Consider the following 18570-nt stretch of genomic DNA (forward strand, 5'->3'; position numbering starts at 1 on the left):
CTTGAGGGTGCTCAAATGGACCGGGTAGGTGCTCGAGAAGCCGAGTGATGGGAGCTTGTGAGAGTAGACTATGGTTGTCGGGAATGAGACCCAATGAGTGCAGGTAATCGATAGGAAGCTGAAGGAGTCATGAACCAAGTCAGAATGCTCGAGCAACCATGCTCTGATACCAGTTGAAAGGTGAGAAGGATCGAAGCTTGCACGGGAGAGCTATGGCACGAGAGCAAGAGCGAGAGCAAGAGAGAGAGACTCACAATGTGGGAACTCCAACAGTCACAATGTGTGACTGGGCCTTCATTTATTCAGACTGTCACTAAAAGAATAAAAAACAAAGTGACGGTGATAGGCATCCACCACCTACGGTGTGCAGTACGGGCACTATTAGTGTAGTAATACACAAGCGACTAGGCAAAGGCGCCTCTACCCCCAACACGTCGTATGTTTGTACACTCTTCGTAATAGTGCTCATGGTAATCTCAGTGTAGTTCAAAGTAGTGATAAGAATGCTCCTCAACTAGACCATCTACTGGTTATAAGACATCTTCAATATTCCACAAGACATCGAACAAGCTTGAAATCTGCAATAGACAGGAGAAATCAGCTACAGCCACTATCTAGATGCCCCATTTGGCCAAGAAACATAGTTGCATGCCCATAGAAACATGTTCAACTAGGGTAGAAGGGTTGTCACCTACTAAGAGAAGGGGTTGCCTAATGCAAAGGATGCTGCATTTGCAGCAAACGCAGATGTTGACACTTGCGTTGCAGCCTAGGGTGATGAAATCTACAACAATCTCCACTCTATCCTCTCGTTAGGTGATGATACCATGTGAGAGTGAACAACGGAAGAAGAAACATGAACTGAGCTAGAAAAAGAGAGCAACTCTGTAAGAAAAGAAGAAAAGGAATCTACGTTGAACAAGAAAAGAATGTTGAATACAAGAAGAGGACTGATCAGCCCTTGCACGCAGCTCACAGTGTCATTAAGGGCAAGAGATAATGCTGATGATGAAGGCGGCATTGGAAACGTAGGAGAAAACCCAAGTCGGAGTGTGCACTTGCCAAGTGGAAGACAAAAGGATACCAATGACCAATCAACTGGGGACTATAAATAGCCCAAATCCCAAAATGTTGGCCAACTTGCACCTCAGGGCCCCAAAACTGGGCCGATTGCATTTAGTCCAATTCAACTGCATTAAATACAATCGCAATATGCTAATATGTCAAAAAAGATCCTAATAGGGATGGACAATATCCAGCAAGTGACGATTGTCACTTTGAAAATGACACATGTCCTATTCTAGATGCCACATATAACTTATCTAGAGAAGAAGCTTCTAAACCTTACACTCTAACAATCTCTCAAATGGTTACGAATTTGAGATAGCCACTGAAGACAAATTTATTTCTTGCAAAATTCCAGAACCGTTGACGCAAACAAAATTTACATTCAAATAACTTTCAAAAAAAGTAACATCCTAAATTTTAGGAGTCACCAAATTTGGGTTCAATAGAGCTTAATTGTATTAGTTCACCGATTCATGCTTTGATTCTTTGATCATGACCATCTCGTTTCGCTTTCTGAAACAACTCATTACGTGGGCTTCTAGTCAATGTAACCACTTGAGTAAAAAAGTCTTAGTCATTTGGGCCTTCTGGTCAGAATCTGACCACCCGACTAAACTTTTGATTCCTCTTGGGCATCTCATTGATGACAACCCAAATATGATCATAGGGCATTGCCACTGGCATTGGTCATTCTTGTATGGAAAGATAAACCTTTAACCGAATCTTTTAAATACTCGAGTAATTTACATATCACCTTTCAAGGTATATGAGCATCAAATTAATTTGAATCATTCAATCAATACATCTTGGTAACAATTAATATACAAAAGGTTGGTTACAAATATTGCACTAGTAAGCAACAAATTAGCAGTACACTATTTTTAGTTGAGAGAAAGATTGTGTGTGTGTATACACACACACGTGCACGTTCAAAATGTGAGTAAATTTTAGTAAAAAATAAGGAAAGATTCAAGAAGGGTGAAAAGTGACAATGAACAACTAAAAGACAAGACAAAAATAATCTTTTTCAAAAAAATAAATCAAAAATTGTTTAAAGTTTCTATGTCTAGCTTTCTAGTTCCCTAACTAACCATTCCCTAGAAGGGAATGTGCCATGGAACTAACCATTCCCTAGAAGGGAATGGCCCATGGCACAAGAAGATTCATGAGAAGGAATGCTTGTCCAAAATGGTAGCATGAGCATCCCACCAATTAGAATATGTGTTCTCCATTCATATTCATTTTGAAACTCCAATGGCATTTCCCATTCCTAGTTCATCCCTCCAGTCCCCCCCTTCCAATGTTGCTATATATTTGTAAGACTCACTCATAATGCACAACCCAATGAAAGAAAAGAGAACCCCAAAAAGACAGAAGAGATCCTCAAATCTTTATTAAATTAGTAAAATAGGATTTATATTATTATCAGCTCTGCGAGCCCAAGCTCTATCCAGCACTTTGATTCCATGATGTTGCCTAACTATCTGATCTAGGACAACTCGTCACCACCTCAAACAATCTTCACCTCAACCAAGCCAAGAACACTCCATCTCGCCTCAATCTCGCACACACTCCAACACATGGGTAAACTTGCTTGTTGCTCCTCGCAATTGGGCACAAACAAAAGAAGAACAAGCTGCGAAAGCTTAACATCACCAAGATTTTCGCCGCAATGATCCCCACAATATGTATTATAAGCACACACATCTTACCTCTCGCAAAATTCTTCACCCGCTCGGAGGAATCCTTCCGATGCATGCTCCCATGATCATGTCATCCTCTTTTGCATATCCATCACCCACTCGATGTATGAGCACATGTATCAAGACAATGCCTAGGTCCATTAGATTTTCCTCGAGTAGAACTACGCTCTTTCCCAATCACATAGCCTCATGGAAGATTCGAAGCAAAGGGAAAGAGTCACCACGAGACTGAGACTCATCCAACCATACTTTCTCATGTAGGGAGTAACTCTTAAACTTGAACAAATACTAGAGCTCCTTCTTCAAGGTACCCTTCTTGTACATGTGAAGCAACACTCATTCTAGCATCAACTCCTCCTAAAGCCCATCAACATCCACTTGGCTTGTCCTCATCTAGGGTTGTGGTAGGAACAAATCCATGATCTCCACAAGCTTACTCACATGAAATACTCAATGCATTTTCCAATTAGAGGATAGCTCCAATTGATAAGTCACATCCTTTGCGGGCTTGTCGGATGGTAAGGGATAAGCATTGCTAAGTCAATTGCAAATCTTCATGTAAATGAGAGAATAGGCACTTCAATTTCTCTCACATACATTCGAAGAGCAATCCTAAGCAAGGACTCTCATGGCTAATGGTTGAAGGGTCTCCAATGCGTATCCAAAGTCTTGCCACCATAATAAAGGCTTCATAAGTGACTCTCTCCTCCAACAAGTGGAAGAAGTAAAAGCCACATGCCTTCTTTGATTTGCATAGCATCGGACCACATGAGTCAAATAAGCAAGTTAATCCAAATGGAGCTCTCTATCATCCATGACTGCCGGCGACTTGTAGACCAGATGTACCAATGCGGGAGATCCATGGTTAGCTTATGCATCCATGCCCATCTCCTCTCTACTATCTCTAGAATATATTCACACTGTCTCTATAATCACCATACAAGCACATACCTCCACCAATGCCACTCTAAAGAAGTAAATAAGAAGGCCCATAGTGAACCCCTTGCAATCACTCATATATAACACCCTATAAAAAGGAGTCACAACAATGACAACATCACGGACTTTCTACCAAAACTTCTCATTAAGGCACAAGCACCGCATGGCTTTGGCCTCCTCTGTTTCATGCTCATCCCACGCATTCCATAGAGTAGACACCACTCTCTAGCGCAAAAATGGCCGCACCTCATAAAGGCACTCAAGCAACAACCACATGTAAGCTAACCGTGTTGAAAAAGTCTTCTTTAACTCCAGCGTGCTATGCTGACGATACATCGCAAGCGCCTTCACCTTTATCCTAAAGAAGGTGACAAGTGATGCAGCTTTGCAGACCACCCACTTGAGCTTCCCAATGTCCTCCATGAGCAAGTCAAAACAATGACTTGCACATGAAGTTCACACAATCGTGGGAAACTCCGCCTCAAGCAAACAATCCATACACCAACAATTCCATGCATTGTCGGTAACACTTGGACCACATTTGAGGGGTCTACCTACAGCCACAAATTACAACAATACTTGGAGGTTAGAGTGAGAATGAGAGAGTTGAGCCTTTCAAGATTCAAGAATGAAGAGAGATAGGTGTTGCGGAAAAAGAGAGAATCAAGATAGATATTAGAGAGAATAGGAAGATAGATAGTTATGCATAAATTATAATGAAATAAAGTGAAACAAATTTAAAAGGTAATCTATACCTCAATGATAGCTTGCCAAATGTGGCGGTAGATGAATATACCCATAGTTTTCCTCCCTCTCTTGCTAGTATCTACAACCCACAAAAAGTAAGTCCTAAGTGGACATGAGACAAGTATGTTGATGGTGCCCCGTTTCTTACGATCACTCCATCCGTCGATGAGAATGGAGCAACCATATTTTATGCATGCAGCCCGAATAGGATCAAGAGCTCTATCAATCCTCTCCTTCTCTTCATCTATCTTTTTCATCCTCATACCATTGTATGTAACACTGGTCCATCCTTCACATGGACCCACATTGGCAATGGCTTTTATCATCTTCTTCCATTGCTCTTGCTTTAGAACATTGAATGCAAGATTACATTCAATCACTATGCGTGCAATTTCAATGTCCGTAAGTCATTGCCTTTCTCTAAGACAAGCAACCAATCCATCCACATGACTCAGAGCTTAAGAAAGAGAGGATTGTCTCTCTAGTGTTGCATGAGCCTCCACTTTGTCTTTTGCCTGAGCCGGATGCGGATGTGGAGCCCCCACTACCAATGTTAGAAGCCTCTCCCACATTGATTGAAGATGCGCCCACATCTGATACTTCATCATTAATATACATAAGAGTTAGGGCTGATACGCCACTTCCTCCTCCCTTTGTGGATCCACCTCTCACCTTGGCAAGTTCTAAGGGATTTCCTTGCATGGAGCAACTTGCTCCCCCGTCTTGGAAAGATGTTGGAGAAGCCAAGTTGCACCGCTTGTATAGCACTTCCCGCAATACTTGCACGTCCAATGGTGGAAGTAGGACTTCTTTCTATCCCTCTCCATATAGATCACGTGCAAATTGAAGGCCTCGTGCTTCTAATGACTCATGGTGCCGATGACAAATGGAAAGGCCCCCCACGCTCCAATCTTGACTCTTGAAACTTGAAAGTCGAAAGTTGAAACAGAGGGAGAGGGTTGGGGTAAAGTTGAAAGAGCAAGAATGAGAGAGAAGGGATGGGAGAGACTTGACCCTTGACCCTTGATAGGGTGCGAGAAAGAGGAGAGAGTGAAAGGCTAGAGCTTCAAGAGTCTCAAATCAATTCGAGCTCCAAGAGAGGTAGATGAGAATGGCAAATTTTTGCTGGATTGGTGTGGAAGCATGGAGGAGAGGAGCACCTCTTGTAAATGAGAGAAGGGTCAAACAGTCAAAGAGGGATCAAGAGTCAAATATGACTGCAAGCTGGATGAAATCCAAAGGGAGCTAAGGGAGGAGTGCTTGCTAGAAAAGGAGGTGGGCTGAAGTGTCCAAGGCTTCCCACTCCCCCAAAAGTGCCGCACAAGTGGCACATGCCCGCGGAATGCACAAAACGCAAGGAGACACAGCAAACACGGTGGCCAATCAAGGCTTATTTTATCATACGAAACCGTACGGATACAAATGGTACTATATACTGTACGAGTGCAACTATGGTACTATAGTTATGTTGCAACACTACATGATAATTTGGCACAACCCCCATGCCTCCTTCATAAGGGTCTTGCTTAGCATATAGCATGTTTTTAACCGTACGGATCATAATGAATGCTATTTACAAGCTACAACACAAGAAGGCTCAAGACCATAATGGACTAGTTGAGGAGCATTTTGTGTATTTATGCAACACCCTAGCTTCACTGCTTGTGTACATGTTTAGTAGAAACATTTCCAGCAAGCTAGACAAAGCATATCATTGTTCTGCTCTTTCAGAGCAAAAACCCCATGGTGCCGAGAAAGTACAAGACGATCACAAATGGCCATTAACTCACAAGTTTTATGGATCAACTTTGAAGTGAAAACTTTGCAATTGAGCAGAGAGACATAGTCACAAAGCGTGGGGACAAATAGAATTCAAAAGGGGCTATACTATCCTAGACTATATATTGACTCTCAAAGCTCTCAATGAGGAGGAAAAGGTACAAGAGGATATATTATTGCTTCATAGATTTCTACAATGCATTTGACATAATGTCAATAGTCAAGCTCATGTAGAAATTACAAGACATCGGATTCCCAAAGGACATGCAATGGAGTGTTTGTGTTTATGTCGATAGTCAAGCTCGCGTAGAAATAAGAGGACATCATGTTCCCAAAGGACATGCAATGAAGTGTTTATGTTTTGTGCAAGTTAGTGGCAAGCTGAACTTGAGCATCAAAGGGGAGTGAGATATTGTATTTACCTCCTATAAGTTTGATTTTTTTGTCAATTGGTTATTGTATATTGAGGGACTACGATGAGCTTTATGTAACGACTCGTAAAAAGGAACAACGTAAATGTACTACATAGTACGATAATATAAACTGCTCAAATAGCTATAGAATACTCAAGTGAGCATATGGAAAGTGGTAGAATCCAATGCCAATGATATTAAGATTTGATTTCTATAGATAGGTGAACCAAATAAGTCCTGTAGCTTTGCAAAGAAGCTAATAGGAAGAGCTATCAAAGTGTGACTACCTAATCCTAAATCAAGTTGATACTATTTTAGGAAGACACAATCTGACCATGAGATGATTGGTATCCGTAGTACTGAACTAACCCAACTATATTGATAAGGTGGGAGGATCACTAGTGAGCTTGGTTGGGATATTGATCACCACACTCGCATAGGCACATGATGTAGTTTTGATCTCAAATTTTCTTGAAGGTTGCAAAGACATCTAGATGCACAATAGTCATTTTTTGAGGACAATTGCTTGACAGTGAACCTTGGGAAGACCAAGGTTATGAAGTTCAAAATCACACAAGCATGGGTGGCTCATTCGGGAAGGATACTAGTGGAGCATGTCAAATCACTTGTATGCTTGGGTGTTACTTTTATAGGACCATGGTTCTCATTGATGGAGGCAGCTGCAGCGGGGTTGATATGCTGCAATGGGGCACTTGAGAGGCAATATGCACATGTACAATTTAAAGAGCCACAAACCAACATCAATCACAATATGCTCTATGGAGTGCGAGTCCAAGCTGTCCTTTGTTGCATGGAGCAGAGATGGGGACTCAGGCATCAATCACAATATGCCCTATGGAGTAAGCCCAAGTTGTCTTCTTTGACAATTCCTAAGCATGAAAGGCTAGTCGAGCCCTTGCTTTGGTTCATTCAGACCCAACCAGCCTCAGCACCTTCATGCATAGGCCTTAAAAGGCTCAAGTATTTTTGCACTTACAAGGCTCAAGCTCCTACATGATCACATAGACTAAAAGTCAGTTGACATAGGAATGCAAAGCACCACTGACTACTGGCATCTGAGGAGGTGTTAGCACAGTACCAATTTACCTCATCTGCCAGGTCAGAATTTGCTTTGGACCCAACATAGACTAAAAGTCAGTTGACATAGGAATGCAAAGCACCACTGACTACTGCTGGGGTTCATTTTTTTGTCACATCATTTAGTTTTCTTCAATGCAAGATCTATTAAAGGGTGCAAAAAGCTCACATGATCAAAGGCATTACAAAGCCATTTACTAAACTCAAGTCAGTAGCAAATGAGGCATCCAGGTTACACCATTGGCCTCATCCAGGTTACACCATTGGCGATCGGCAAATACAGAAACAACAATCGCTGATTGCTTGTTTTAGTTGCAACAGAAACCTAGCTATCACTAAAAAGAATTGCCGGCACTAAATCTAATTTTGCAATCATTGGAATCACTTCCTTGACAGGAGGAATTCAAATAGATCTCTAAACACTCAAGTGGCTACATGCTTAGTTTGATGCCAACCACACACTGGACACCCATCAAGCACAGCAGAGTCCACTTTGCAGCTATCGTTAGGACATTCACTGCATGGAAAATGAGGTGAGAGATACAATATGAATAGACATAGCAAACCCACCTGACCTAAAAGGCCCTGATTGATGTGTGCATTATGATCTAACAAGGAGACTCCTGATTGATGCATGCATTATGATCTAGCAAGCAAACTCAAGCTAAGGTTGAGCAGAGACCAGTAAGAATGTTTGCACTGCAAGCACAAGGATCACAGGTTAATTCAGTAACTGAAATTGGCCAATATACTAAGGAGATACTTGGTAGAAAGCTAGCCATTACTCACCCTCCAGCTATGGAGTACATTGAGGAGAACATTTGAGCAATTGATCATAAATGATGAGCTTTAAAAATACAAAGAAGAAACATTGTGTCGTACAGGAGAGGAAGAAATTATGTCCAGAGCACACTCAACTAAACACCAAGCACAAGAAAGTCCACTTTTCCAACAATTGTTCAAAATTCCACTGCATGGTAAATGGGGTGAGGAGAAGAACATTCTACATACTAATAAACGGCCCTGATAAATAGGTTGCTAATGGTTTGCCAAGCACATTAGGCTAAAAGTTAGAAGACAACAAGGAAGGCTAACAACTACCAACATAGCCATCACGGGTTTACACTGTGAGTGGAGTTGGTCTAGATTCTAATTCTATGTAGAGTGCTAAAAAATGCTCATTCTCTAACTAAAGTGAGTACCTTCATGAAGATATTGAGCAATTGCTTTGAAATAATAAGCTCTATGCAAAGGGGGGAAGATGAATTTTGTAAATCAAATGTCCATTACTTTGTCAGATGGTCTGCTAGGATGATATTTGTCTTGTAATAAAACTAAGTTCAAAGTCTCTTGACATGAGATTATAGAACACCACTTATGACGTTTTTTCATGTGTGACACTATTATTATAGAATTTTCTGGCAGCTAGCTCCAATGCAAGTCACCTTAAGAGTACCAAAATTTCACATGATCCCATCTACAATACAAAGATTTTTAATACACTTGAGCCGGTGGCCATAGAGGCTTCATAGCTACACAATTACCCTAGCTACTAGATAATCATGAGTGAATTGTTAATAGTGAACGTAAGCTCTCAATCACTAGAAGCACTAACTTGAGATGCGAATGATTCTCAAGTAAACTAAATCACTAAACACTAAATGCTACAGACTATGCCTAGTAGACTAGAGCAACTGCCAAGCAAAGCCAGACACCACTTGCAACAATTGTTTTGGCATACCACTGCATGGCACATGGGACGAGCAGAAAAACCATAGGTACAAAAATGTCATAAACTCACCTGACCTAAAGAAGCATGATTAACATGTGTCTTAGTGTCATGAGGACATGTATTTTTGAAACCTCACTTGACATGTGGATTAATTTTTAATCACGTGGTTAAGTGAATGTTGCACATGTGAGGTGTAAGTGAGATTAGAGTAAATTTACAAGCCCAAGACCCAAGAAAATCATGGGATATTAAAGCCAAAAGTTGTTATAAGTTATGCCGCACAAGTACTTGGTGGTATCTAGTGTCAATTGTTCGCCTAGGTCATTCATTTGGTCATAAGTATTAATTAGTGACACTAGAGAAGTAACATTTAATGATACTTAACACCAATTTGATGGTCAAAGATGACACAAAGACACTCGGGAATGAAAGTTGCCTAGCCAATTCAATTATTGGCCAGTCATATTATTTTTCAAGGTACCCAAATAATTATTACATTAATTTTTAATATTTAAAGACTGAAAATTAATGTTTAGTTATAGATAATGCTGTGAAAAACCATTTGGGACACTTGTCAAAAATGTCCATGCAAGACTGAAAAACGTCTTTAGAGACTAGAGAGAGGAATTTTAGAGCATTTAACCTGCAAGAGAAAGGGAGGAGATATTGGAGATGCTGTTAGTTTGATTTGCAACCATTGGAGGACCTTTTAAGGTAGCCAGGGATAGGAGAAGACGAAACAACAGCAAGTGAACATCTATTGGCTGTCGAGACAAAGCAGCAATAGTAAATGACTGATTTTCTTCAATTTTTTGCATCTACAAGCTGTTGAGATAGGGCAGCAGCAATAAATTATAGATTTTCTTTTGTTCTTCGCGAAGAGAGTCTGAATTTTACCTCTCCTCAGCATTCTCTCTCATCTCCCAACCTTTCTACAGCCTTACTCCGAAGATTACAACATTGAGATCACCAGAGACTGAGAAATCTCAGATTTCTCAGCTGTAAACCCTAATCTGCAATTAGGATTTAGGAACAACCTCAGAAAACATACCAGAAATTGGAAGCTTCAAGTCTTGGATTCAATAGAATTGAAGCTGACTTTAGTCAAATTCAAGTGGAGGGACCAACAAATCAATGAATTTGGGGCATTTTCCATCTCCATCAAAGCAAGTGAAGGCCAATTGTCTGCTCGAATCAAGGGGCAAGTCAAATTAAAGACTTGCTGGTCATTTTGGACAGCAAGGGGAGTTGGAATACCGAAAGAGATTGGAAGAATCCCATGGTACATCAACTTCTTCTTCAATTAAGTTAAATAAATACCGAATGGAGCGTCAATTTTGGGACCAATAGGATATCCAATGTCCAAGATTATATGGTAAAGTGTACATTTCAGTTTTGTGAATTTGTTAATTGCTGTAAATAGTGCTTAATCAAATTATTTACCACCCTATCAAAGGAGGAAGGCTGGTTTCACTTAGACTCTGGCAAGTAGGCTTGGAAGTTTATCCCAGAGACCACTTGGGAAGGTTGACAACTGCTAGCACGACCATCACAAAGTTTTAATCTATGACTAAAATTGGCTTATTATAAGGAAATTCTTACGTGCAAAAGTTTTTTAAAATGTGAACTTTGCATGCTTATGCAATAATTTGCAACACATCAAATGGCATTTATTTCACATCTTGCGACTTGCACAGCAAGCTTTAGGTACCAATGGGAAAAATGCTACAAAGTAAATTTGTCAATGCTTTGTACTAAGAGAACTCACTTTACAAGTTACAATGCTAAATCATATTAGCAAGCTACACATGCTCTCTAAGACAACTTGAGAACAAAACATGCTATAAATTTCGCCAATTTTCTGGCTCACATCAAGCTAGTTTTACTTTGCCTTTTGATCGGTGTTGTTGAAACAAGTGTGTATGCTACTTGTATCTTTTCGCAATACATGCTAATTCTTAAGACAATAGCTCCACAAAAAGAGCTGTATTCATGGAAATCCAACTAACCTTAGGTCTTGTAAACCCTTGATCTCTAGGGACTTCCACCGTGTTTGCAACACTCGAGGACAAACGGGTTACTTTATCATTATTCTTTGTCACAAGCCTTCGAGTTTTCAAGATATGATTGAGCTGTCAAACCAATATTTCATAATATCAGAGAATGAATCCCATCTCAATGTATCAAGATAATACTTCAAATTGCTTGTACAATTGTCAGCATTTTTGACTGGGAACAATGGATTTTAAACACAACTTGCCAGATGTAGAAGATAAGCATCCATGATTTCTGTGTCAGCTTTATCACCTTCAACATAATATGTTGGCCTCTTGGAATGCATAATGTCCAAATAATTGTTGCCTGGTGCATTTTCATTGACAACTCTAATATAAGATCACAGACATTTATGAGTGAAGAAGCCAACTTAATCCAAAGAGTGCAAAAATTACATAGGTTGAAAAAGTGGCATTGTCGATGACTCAGAAAGCTGCCCCATGAACAGTTTCCATTCACTGCTGACCAGCTAGCCCTCAAATGTTCTCTTACTCCACAAAGTTTCAGTGTTTTCTCTTCCTGCATAAAGAGGTTTAAAAATATCTATCACCATCAAAAATGTCAAAATCTGATATTTTCAAACTATACTGAGTGTCAAAAAACCTAGCTTATTAAAATTTGAAGTTTTGTTTCATTTCAACTAGGAGCAGGTTCAGTAAGTGAACACATGCCAAAGTCCAGCTACGTTACCCTGCCATTGTCGCAGGCAATGGCAGCCTTCAGTGCCTATCCATTCAAAGACCAAGTCACACTGCTTCCAGAGAGTTGCGGGCTAACCATGAGGACTCCTGATGCAGTAGAAATCCACTTTGCATTTGCAAAATCAGAAGCAGGTGTTTCAGACTTGAACTTTGCTTGTCCCTTCGACTGTAGAACAACTTCTTCGTCTGTTAAGGTATAATCCAGATGCTTCTTGAAGCCACTAGAACACATATTACACTGAATGATGTAAGAAAAAGTCCACACGACGAGCCTGACAAAGATATAGTGACATGAGTTGCCTAAGAAAGGCATCATATATCAGATGCAAGCCCAGCCTGAAAAAAACAATAAACAAAATTTACTAAATAAGCCACGGTAGAATGCATACTCTGAAGGGAAGCCTGGCGACACTTCACTGTCAGAAGGTTCATCACTTCCACTCTCTTCATGAGAGCCATCACCTCCCACACCTTCGTCCAGGCTTGAGATGCCATCCTTTTCAATTTTGTTGTTCGTTCGCACTAGAGAACACAAAATAATGAATTAAGAAACCAAGGAGACCTATCAGTCTTATTAAACAGTTAACAGAGAATTTCCACACTTCACATCTTTCGGCTGTAGAAAACTGAGAAGGAACTTCTGCATAGGCGATGTCCTCCTCAGAAGTCTCCACGGGAATCGACATTGGTGGGAAACAGGGACTCTCGCACCAGCTCCTCTTGTGTAGAGAGACAGACGGCTGGGTAGCCTTTCTCACAAGCACTGCAGTTAAAGAAACTACGAATCTGTAGCTTTTCGTGGTTTTGTGCGCCTTGGCTAGAGCGACATAAACCCCCTTTGCAAACCCCCTTTGCAAATGTCTATGGTTACTTTGAGAAAGTTTCTCCACAAAAATAGATTCCTACAAACTCACTCCCCTAGGAGGGTGGTTATGGTAATTAAGCATTGACTTTGATTCTACAAAAAACTCTTAGATTCATAAAGTTCCATGTGTGCTTGATGATTACCTCTCTTAATATGTTCCATGACTTGAGAGACTCCTCATTCAATTTTGATCCCTCCCCAAAGAGGATAAACCTCATCAAGATCCTAGCATCCATTCCCCACTTTGTGAGCCCATCTTCCAACCTTACTCCAAATGGTCCTCACTTCCTAGCATGAGCAAAAGATGTATTCATTGTCTTCTTGGTTCCTCTTACACAATAGGCATGTGGTCAGAACCTTAAGAATCATGTTGAGCTCAAGTCTCATGAAGAAGTTTTTGGCAACAACCAGCTTCAGTAATGAAGTGAACCTAACATGACCTAAGAGAGAGAAAAAAGAGTGCAAATGAGAGAGAAAGAGAGTGACGACGAGAGAGAAATACTAAAATAAGAGAGAAAAAGACAAAAAGAGAGAAAGAAGAGGAAGAAAGCCATGAAAGTTGTGAAGGTGAAGAGAGAGTTTCTTAATTAATGCATGATAACTTACCTAAACCCCTTACACCTTAAATACTATTAGGGTGACTAGCATTTTTCCCTTATTTTCCTATATATCCCACTCGTTACAATCCATCCCCACTTAGTGAGTTTTTGTCCCCAAAAAACAAAAGAAGAATAGGGGGGAGGGGCAACAGAGTACTGCTTCGTTTTGTAATACAATGGAAATAGGGGGCGGGGGGGGAAGGTTGAGTACCATGTGAAATGGGGTATATAGATGCATAGGTAGTATGGGCATCATAAAGGGGGGTCCACACAAGACGTGGTCCACCATTTCATGAAAATAAAGGCCTTGGATGAAGTGGACAGCATGCTGTCTGAAAAAGGACTGTAGAAAAATGGTCATAACTTTGGGTGGGGAGTTCTGAATAGGATGGTTCACGTGTCAATGCGGAGGTGGGGTTGGGTTAAAATTTTTTCAAGATCAAAACTGGTGCAAAATATTTTAGTGTCTCGAAGTAGTGTAGAGTCCAAATTGTGGTTAAATTTTAGCCAAAACAGCATCCCTGATGTAGAAATTTTCCTCCAAAATGGACATTGGTCTCCAAAAGGCTTCCTCTAGAGATAAGCCTTGCCATTTGATTGAGTACTCTCTAATTGATCGGATGTGATGCCGCTTTTCTCTCTATCCAAAAACTGCTTGAGGAATGTGTTGAATAAGACCCTCTTCATTCATGGGGGCAACTCCTCCACGTAGTCTTTTAGGGTCCCAATGAATGGTTTCAGCTAGCTCACATGAAAGACATCATGGATCTTAGTGGAGGGAGGAAGTTGGAGGTGATAGGCCAAGTCATCCACCTCCTTAACTATATTATATGACCCATAGTAGCGATGTGCCAACTTATTGCTTGAGCCATCCTCGAGTATGGCATATTGGGACTTGAGGACCTTGAGAAGTACCAACTCACCTCTTGAAACTCAAGAGAGCACCTCCTTTCATCAACATAGAGTTTCATGTGGTCTTGGGCCTTCTTAAGGTTCACTTTGCACTACTGAAGCAAGGCTTGCATATGGTCTAATTCCTCTTTCCCATGTGGATTGAGCTTTTTACTAAAGATGACTGTTGGAAGGGGCACTCGATATCCATATAAAGCCTTGAAGGGGGCCACGTCAATGTTGGAATGAGTGAAGTTATTGTAAGCAAACTCGGCCAAGTACAACCATGAATCCCATACATGCTGGATATCCTAACAAAAATGTCTCGAGTAGGTTTCAAGCCACTTGTTGACCCGCTCTATTTGACCATTAGTTTAGGGGTGATAGGTTGTAGATGGAGCCAATTTCGTCCCCATGGAACTGAAAATTGTCAACTAAAAATGGCTCATAAATTTGGTATCCTCATCATGCACTGTGACATGTGGTAACCCATGCAACTTGAATACACACTTCATAAACTAAGTAGCCACTTGAGATGCTGTAAATTATGATTTGGCGAGGATAAAATGGGTTGCTTTAGTGAGCCTGTCAACTACCACAAAAATGTTGTTCTAATACTTCTTGGTCATGGGCATAAAATTGATCGTAACGTGGGTCCACTTGCCTTTGGGCATAGGCAATGGCTACAATAATCCACCCGACTCAAGGTTGTTGTCCTTATTTTGCTAACAAGGCACACATTGAGACACAATGTCCTTAACATCTTTCCATAGGCCTCTTCAATAAAAGCCCTTCGAGATGTGATCATAAATTTTTAAACACCCCTAGGTGACCAGCAATCAATGAAGAATGCATCTTTTCTAGGATCTTTTGTGTGAAAGAGGAGGTGTGGCGAATTACAATCCGGCCATGTGCCCAAATGTCACGTGTCCACTTGCATCTTCAGGACACGTCTTAGCAGTCCATCGGAAAGGATGTCTAGAAAGCTCCGCCCGGCACTCCCATGGAATGTTACGGGGTTTGCGATTTAGGGTTTTCTGCGTCTGCCACATAGCGGAAGTATTCCGGCCGTTCCCACTTAGGATCGACCTGAATTAGGGTTTTCCTTGTTGGTCATTTCCTAACGGCACAACTAGCGTCAGACCCAAGCGAACTACTTTACGCAGAAATGCCAGGTCTGAAGCGGATTCACGCTGCACTTGGTTCGAGGAGAATGGAAAATGAGAGGGATGCAAAGCTCAACCTCTCTGCCATAAGGCATAGTCCCATTCCGTTCCCCTAAACAGCGTAAATCGGGTTCAAATATAACTCTAGGTCAACGCTTTTGTTGCTCTGTTCTTTGACGATTTTCCTGCTGTCCATCATGATTTGAGAAAAGTTCCCAGCCAACCGGGACCACCCATCCGTAGAACGGACCTATGGCCCATTCTCCGCACTTTTCTTGGGTTGTTTTAGTTATTTAATTACCTAACACATTAGTTGGACATGTAACAACCAGCTTCTTTAAATTAACCCGTTAGGCACTGGTTCCTTTATGTAATCTTATCACTTGACATAGAAAAACAATATCAGACAAGTTCCTTATTAACAAGTTATCATATTTATCTTTGAAATACAAAGAGTCCAGCCCATAGGCTTATCCGCAATCCGCACGAAGGCTATCCAGCAATCCACATGGATCACTAATCCAAGTTTCCGCCCGTAGACTAGTATGCGGGTCTCGAGATCCAATCCCGAGTCACGTTAACCTCTTGTGCAGGGCTCGGAAGGTGAGGGATTTACAGCCAGATCCCCGCCTGGCACCCAAGCATCCTCCTGCTCCAAGTAGCGCTCAACGGAGAGACCTCTCGCGGCGGGTTCGGTCCACTTTCCCGGCGCGGTTAACAACCCCCTTGGTTAGGGTCAGGCAGGTAGTCGGGGGTAACTAAAGCTGCCTCTCCCTTCAGGCCTTCAACCTGAAGTATAGATATTCCTTTATCTTTTAATTCATTGATCAAACAAAGCCAAACAATGCTCTAAAATCTGTAGCAAGCACAAACATTCCCATTGATCGTTTTTGTTGGCAAACTGCTAAGGAATGAATCCTTCCTTTCGAATGCATCCAGCACTCGATCCAGGATGACTTGCAACTTGGCAAGATTCCCTATATCCTGGGTTAGGGCGTACCCTATTAACCCAACTTGGTCAAACCTTAAGTTCATTGGTTATTTCAGTTTATCGGCTAGTCTTTAGTTTCCAATCAATCTTCCTTACTCAAGAAGGATACTAAAGTATTCGTCCTCTTGCAAGATAACTTGCGTAAGGATCTGCCAACCTCATTGTGAGAATTTGGCCATTCTCTTGTGATCCAATCACAAGATCATATGACTTCGTACTTGCAGCGCAAGTGTCGCATCGAACTATGAGACTTATTTTACTCATTGAACGGAATCATGAAACAATCGGTTCCTGATTATATTAGACTGACGTCGTTAGACCTAGGGTTTCCAAGTTCCATCTTGTAAGAATCTTAGGGACAAACCCTAGTTCACCTTCCAATTACATGTTCATTGTCCCTACATTCAATGAATGTGGGCAAGTATTTAAGGTATAGGCGTTTCTTGGAATTTAACTTATTCCGAACGAGTACTCCGCGAGTTAGGTGTTTTGGGTTTATGCCAATTTGGTTAACTCTAGAAGGTAATTTCGAGATTACTTCCACATGATTCGTTGACTATGCATAATTTGATTTTTTTAACCCTAACTTATCGGTTTGAGGTCAGGCATAGGTTAGGTTAATTTCAACTAATCTTCCCTTTTTCTTTGCGAACAAAATTCATGCTAAATAAGCAACCTTTTTCTTGTTAATTTATGCAGTTGACAACGATAATTTCATAGAGTTTATGCATCGTAAGAATCGTTTCATGCTTTGCACTTTCCATGATGATTCATTGCGATATGGGTTAATAGTGCGAGATGCAGTTTATACTTCTAGGCTTAACCGAAGTATACTATTTTAATGGATAATAATCTAGTCTTATAATTCATTTCAATGCATAAGCTATTTGCTAGAAATGCCTTTATGCTTTCTTAATTTGCATGTTTCATTTAAAAGTATTGATGACTAAGTTCCTTCGACATGAACAACTAGGACGAAAATATATCCTATTTCTAATAATTAACCTTGCAAGATTGAATTACAACAATATCAAATAATAATTAGGAAGGAAAACATGGGCTTGGGGTGAGATGTCCACGTGGATGACGAGAGATGACCCTCCCGCGGTTGCGCCTTGGACTTTCTTAGGAGGCATTTCCGCCGTGGAAGCAGCTTAACAACTTCTTTTTGATATTCCACCGTGGCTCTCTTTCGCAATAACTTGCACCGTCCGTCGAAAGTAGTTTTAGAAGGCTTCCTCTTTGGAGTCAGGAGTTCGAAAGGGGGTGTTTCTAAATCTTTCACGACTAAGACCTATTAAGCCATGGGAAAGGCTTAATGGCCTTTGTAAGGACTCACACGAATGGGGAATAATGAGGTGTGGAATCCTTTACGAGGTTTTTTTTTGAGTGGGAAAGGGAGGTGTTAAAACCTTCAACACTCTTCTTCTCTTTTTCGAGTGGGGAAAAAACAAAGTCCCAAGGGTATTTTGCATACGGGGAAGGAAGGGCTAAGGACACATTTTCTTGGGGAAAATGGCCTTATAGAATCCTAAGGGAGGAACTTCCAAGGGAAAAAAGTAGCCTTTAAAGGCTATACCTTTTGGAATGCGGGAAAAGGTCTAAGGGCCCTTTAAAGACAACTCGGAGGGGGTAATCCTAAAATCCCTTAAAAAGGGGCTAATTGGTTTAAACACCGAGGGGGGGGGAGGGGGGTGTGTGAGGGGTTTTAAAACTTAGGGGAAAGGGGCTTATGAGCTTTAAGCACGAGGGGGGTTCCAAAATGGCACAAGGGAAGGGGGTCAAGGGTTTAAACACGGAGGGGGGGTGATCTCGAATCCACG

At 41.1% G+C, this 18570-nt stretch overlaps 1 protein-coding gene across 5 annotated transcripts in view; it reads right to left on the reverse strand.

The window, feature by feature from the left end:
• The window catches only part of NOF1 (U3 small nucleolar RNA-associated protein), a 56771-nt gene extending 43705 nt beyond the window's left edge, over positions 1-13066 (reverse strand). For 3 of the 5 annotated variants that reach the window (XR_015688906.1, XM_087668305.1, XM_087668308.1), the window contains exons 1-6: positions 12843-13066; positions 12625-12757; positions 12312-12507; positions 11930-12053; positions 11740-11840; positions 11489-11611 (exon numbers count right to left, since the gene is read on the reverse strand). Coding sequence is in view for 4 of the 5 variants with exons in the window: in XM_087668305.1 (XP_087524431.1) it covers positions 11489-11611; positions 11740-11840; positions 11930-12053; positions 12312-12507; positions 12625-12757; positions 12843-12921 (756 nt within the window). In the remaining variant the exon portion in view is untranslated. Of the gene's footprint in view, positions 1-11488; positions 11612-11739; positions 11841-11929; positions 12054-12311; positions 12508-12624; positions 12758-12837 lie in introns of all 5 variants that reach the window. The other 2 variants (XM_087668307.1, XM_087668306.1) reach the window with 2 other exon arrangements.
• Positions 13067-18570: the final 5504 nt, after the last annotated feature.

This window comes from Lygodium microphyllum, chromosome 26, assembly GCF_053477565.2.
Source record: "Lygodium microphyllum isolate KBCC chromosome 26, Lygodium_microphyllum_v1.1.10, whole genome shotgun sequence".
Lineage (NCBI taxonomy): Eukaryota > Viridiplantae > Streptophyta > Polypodiopsida > Schizaeales > Lygodiaceae > Lygodium > Lygodium microphyllum.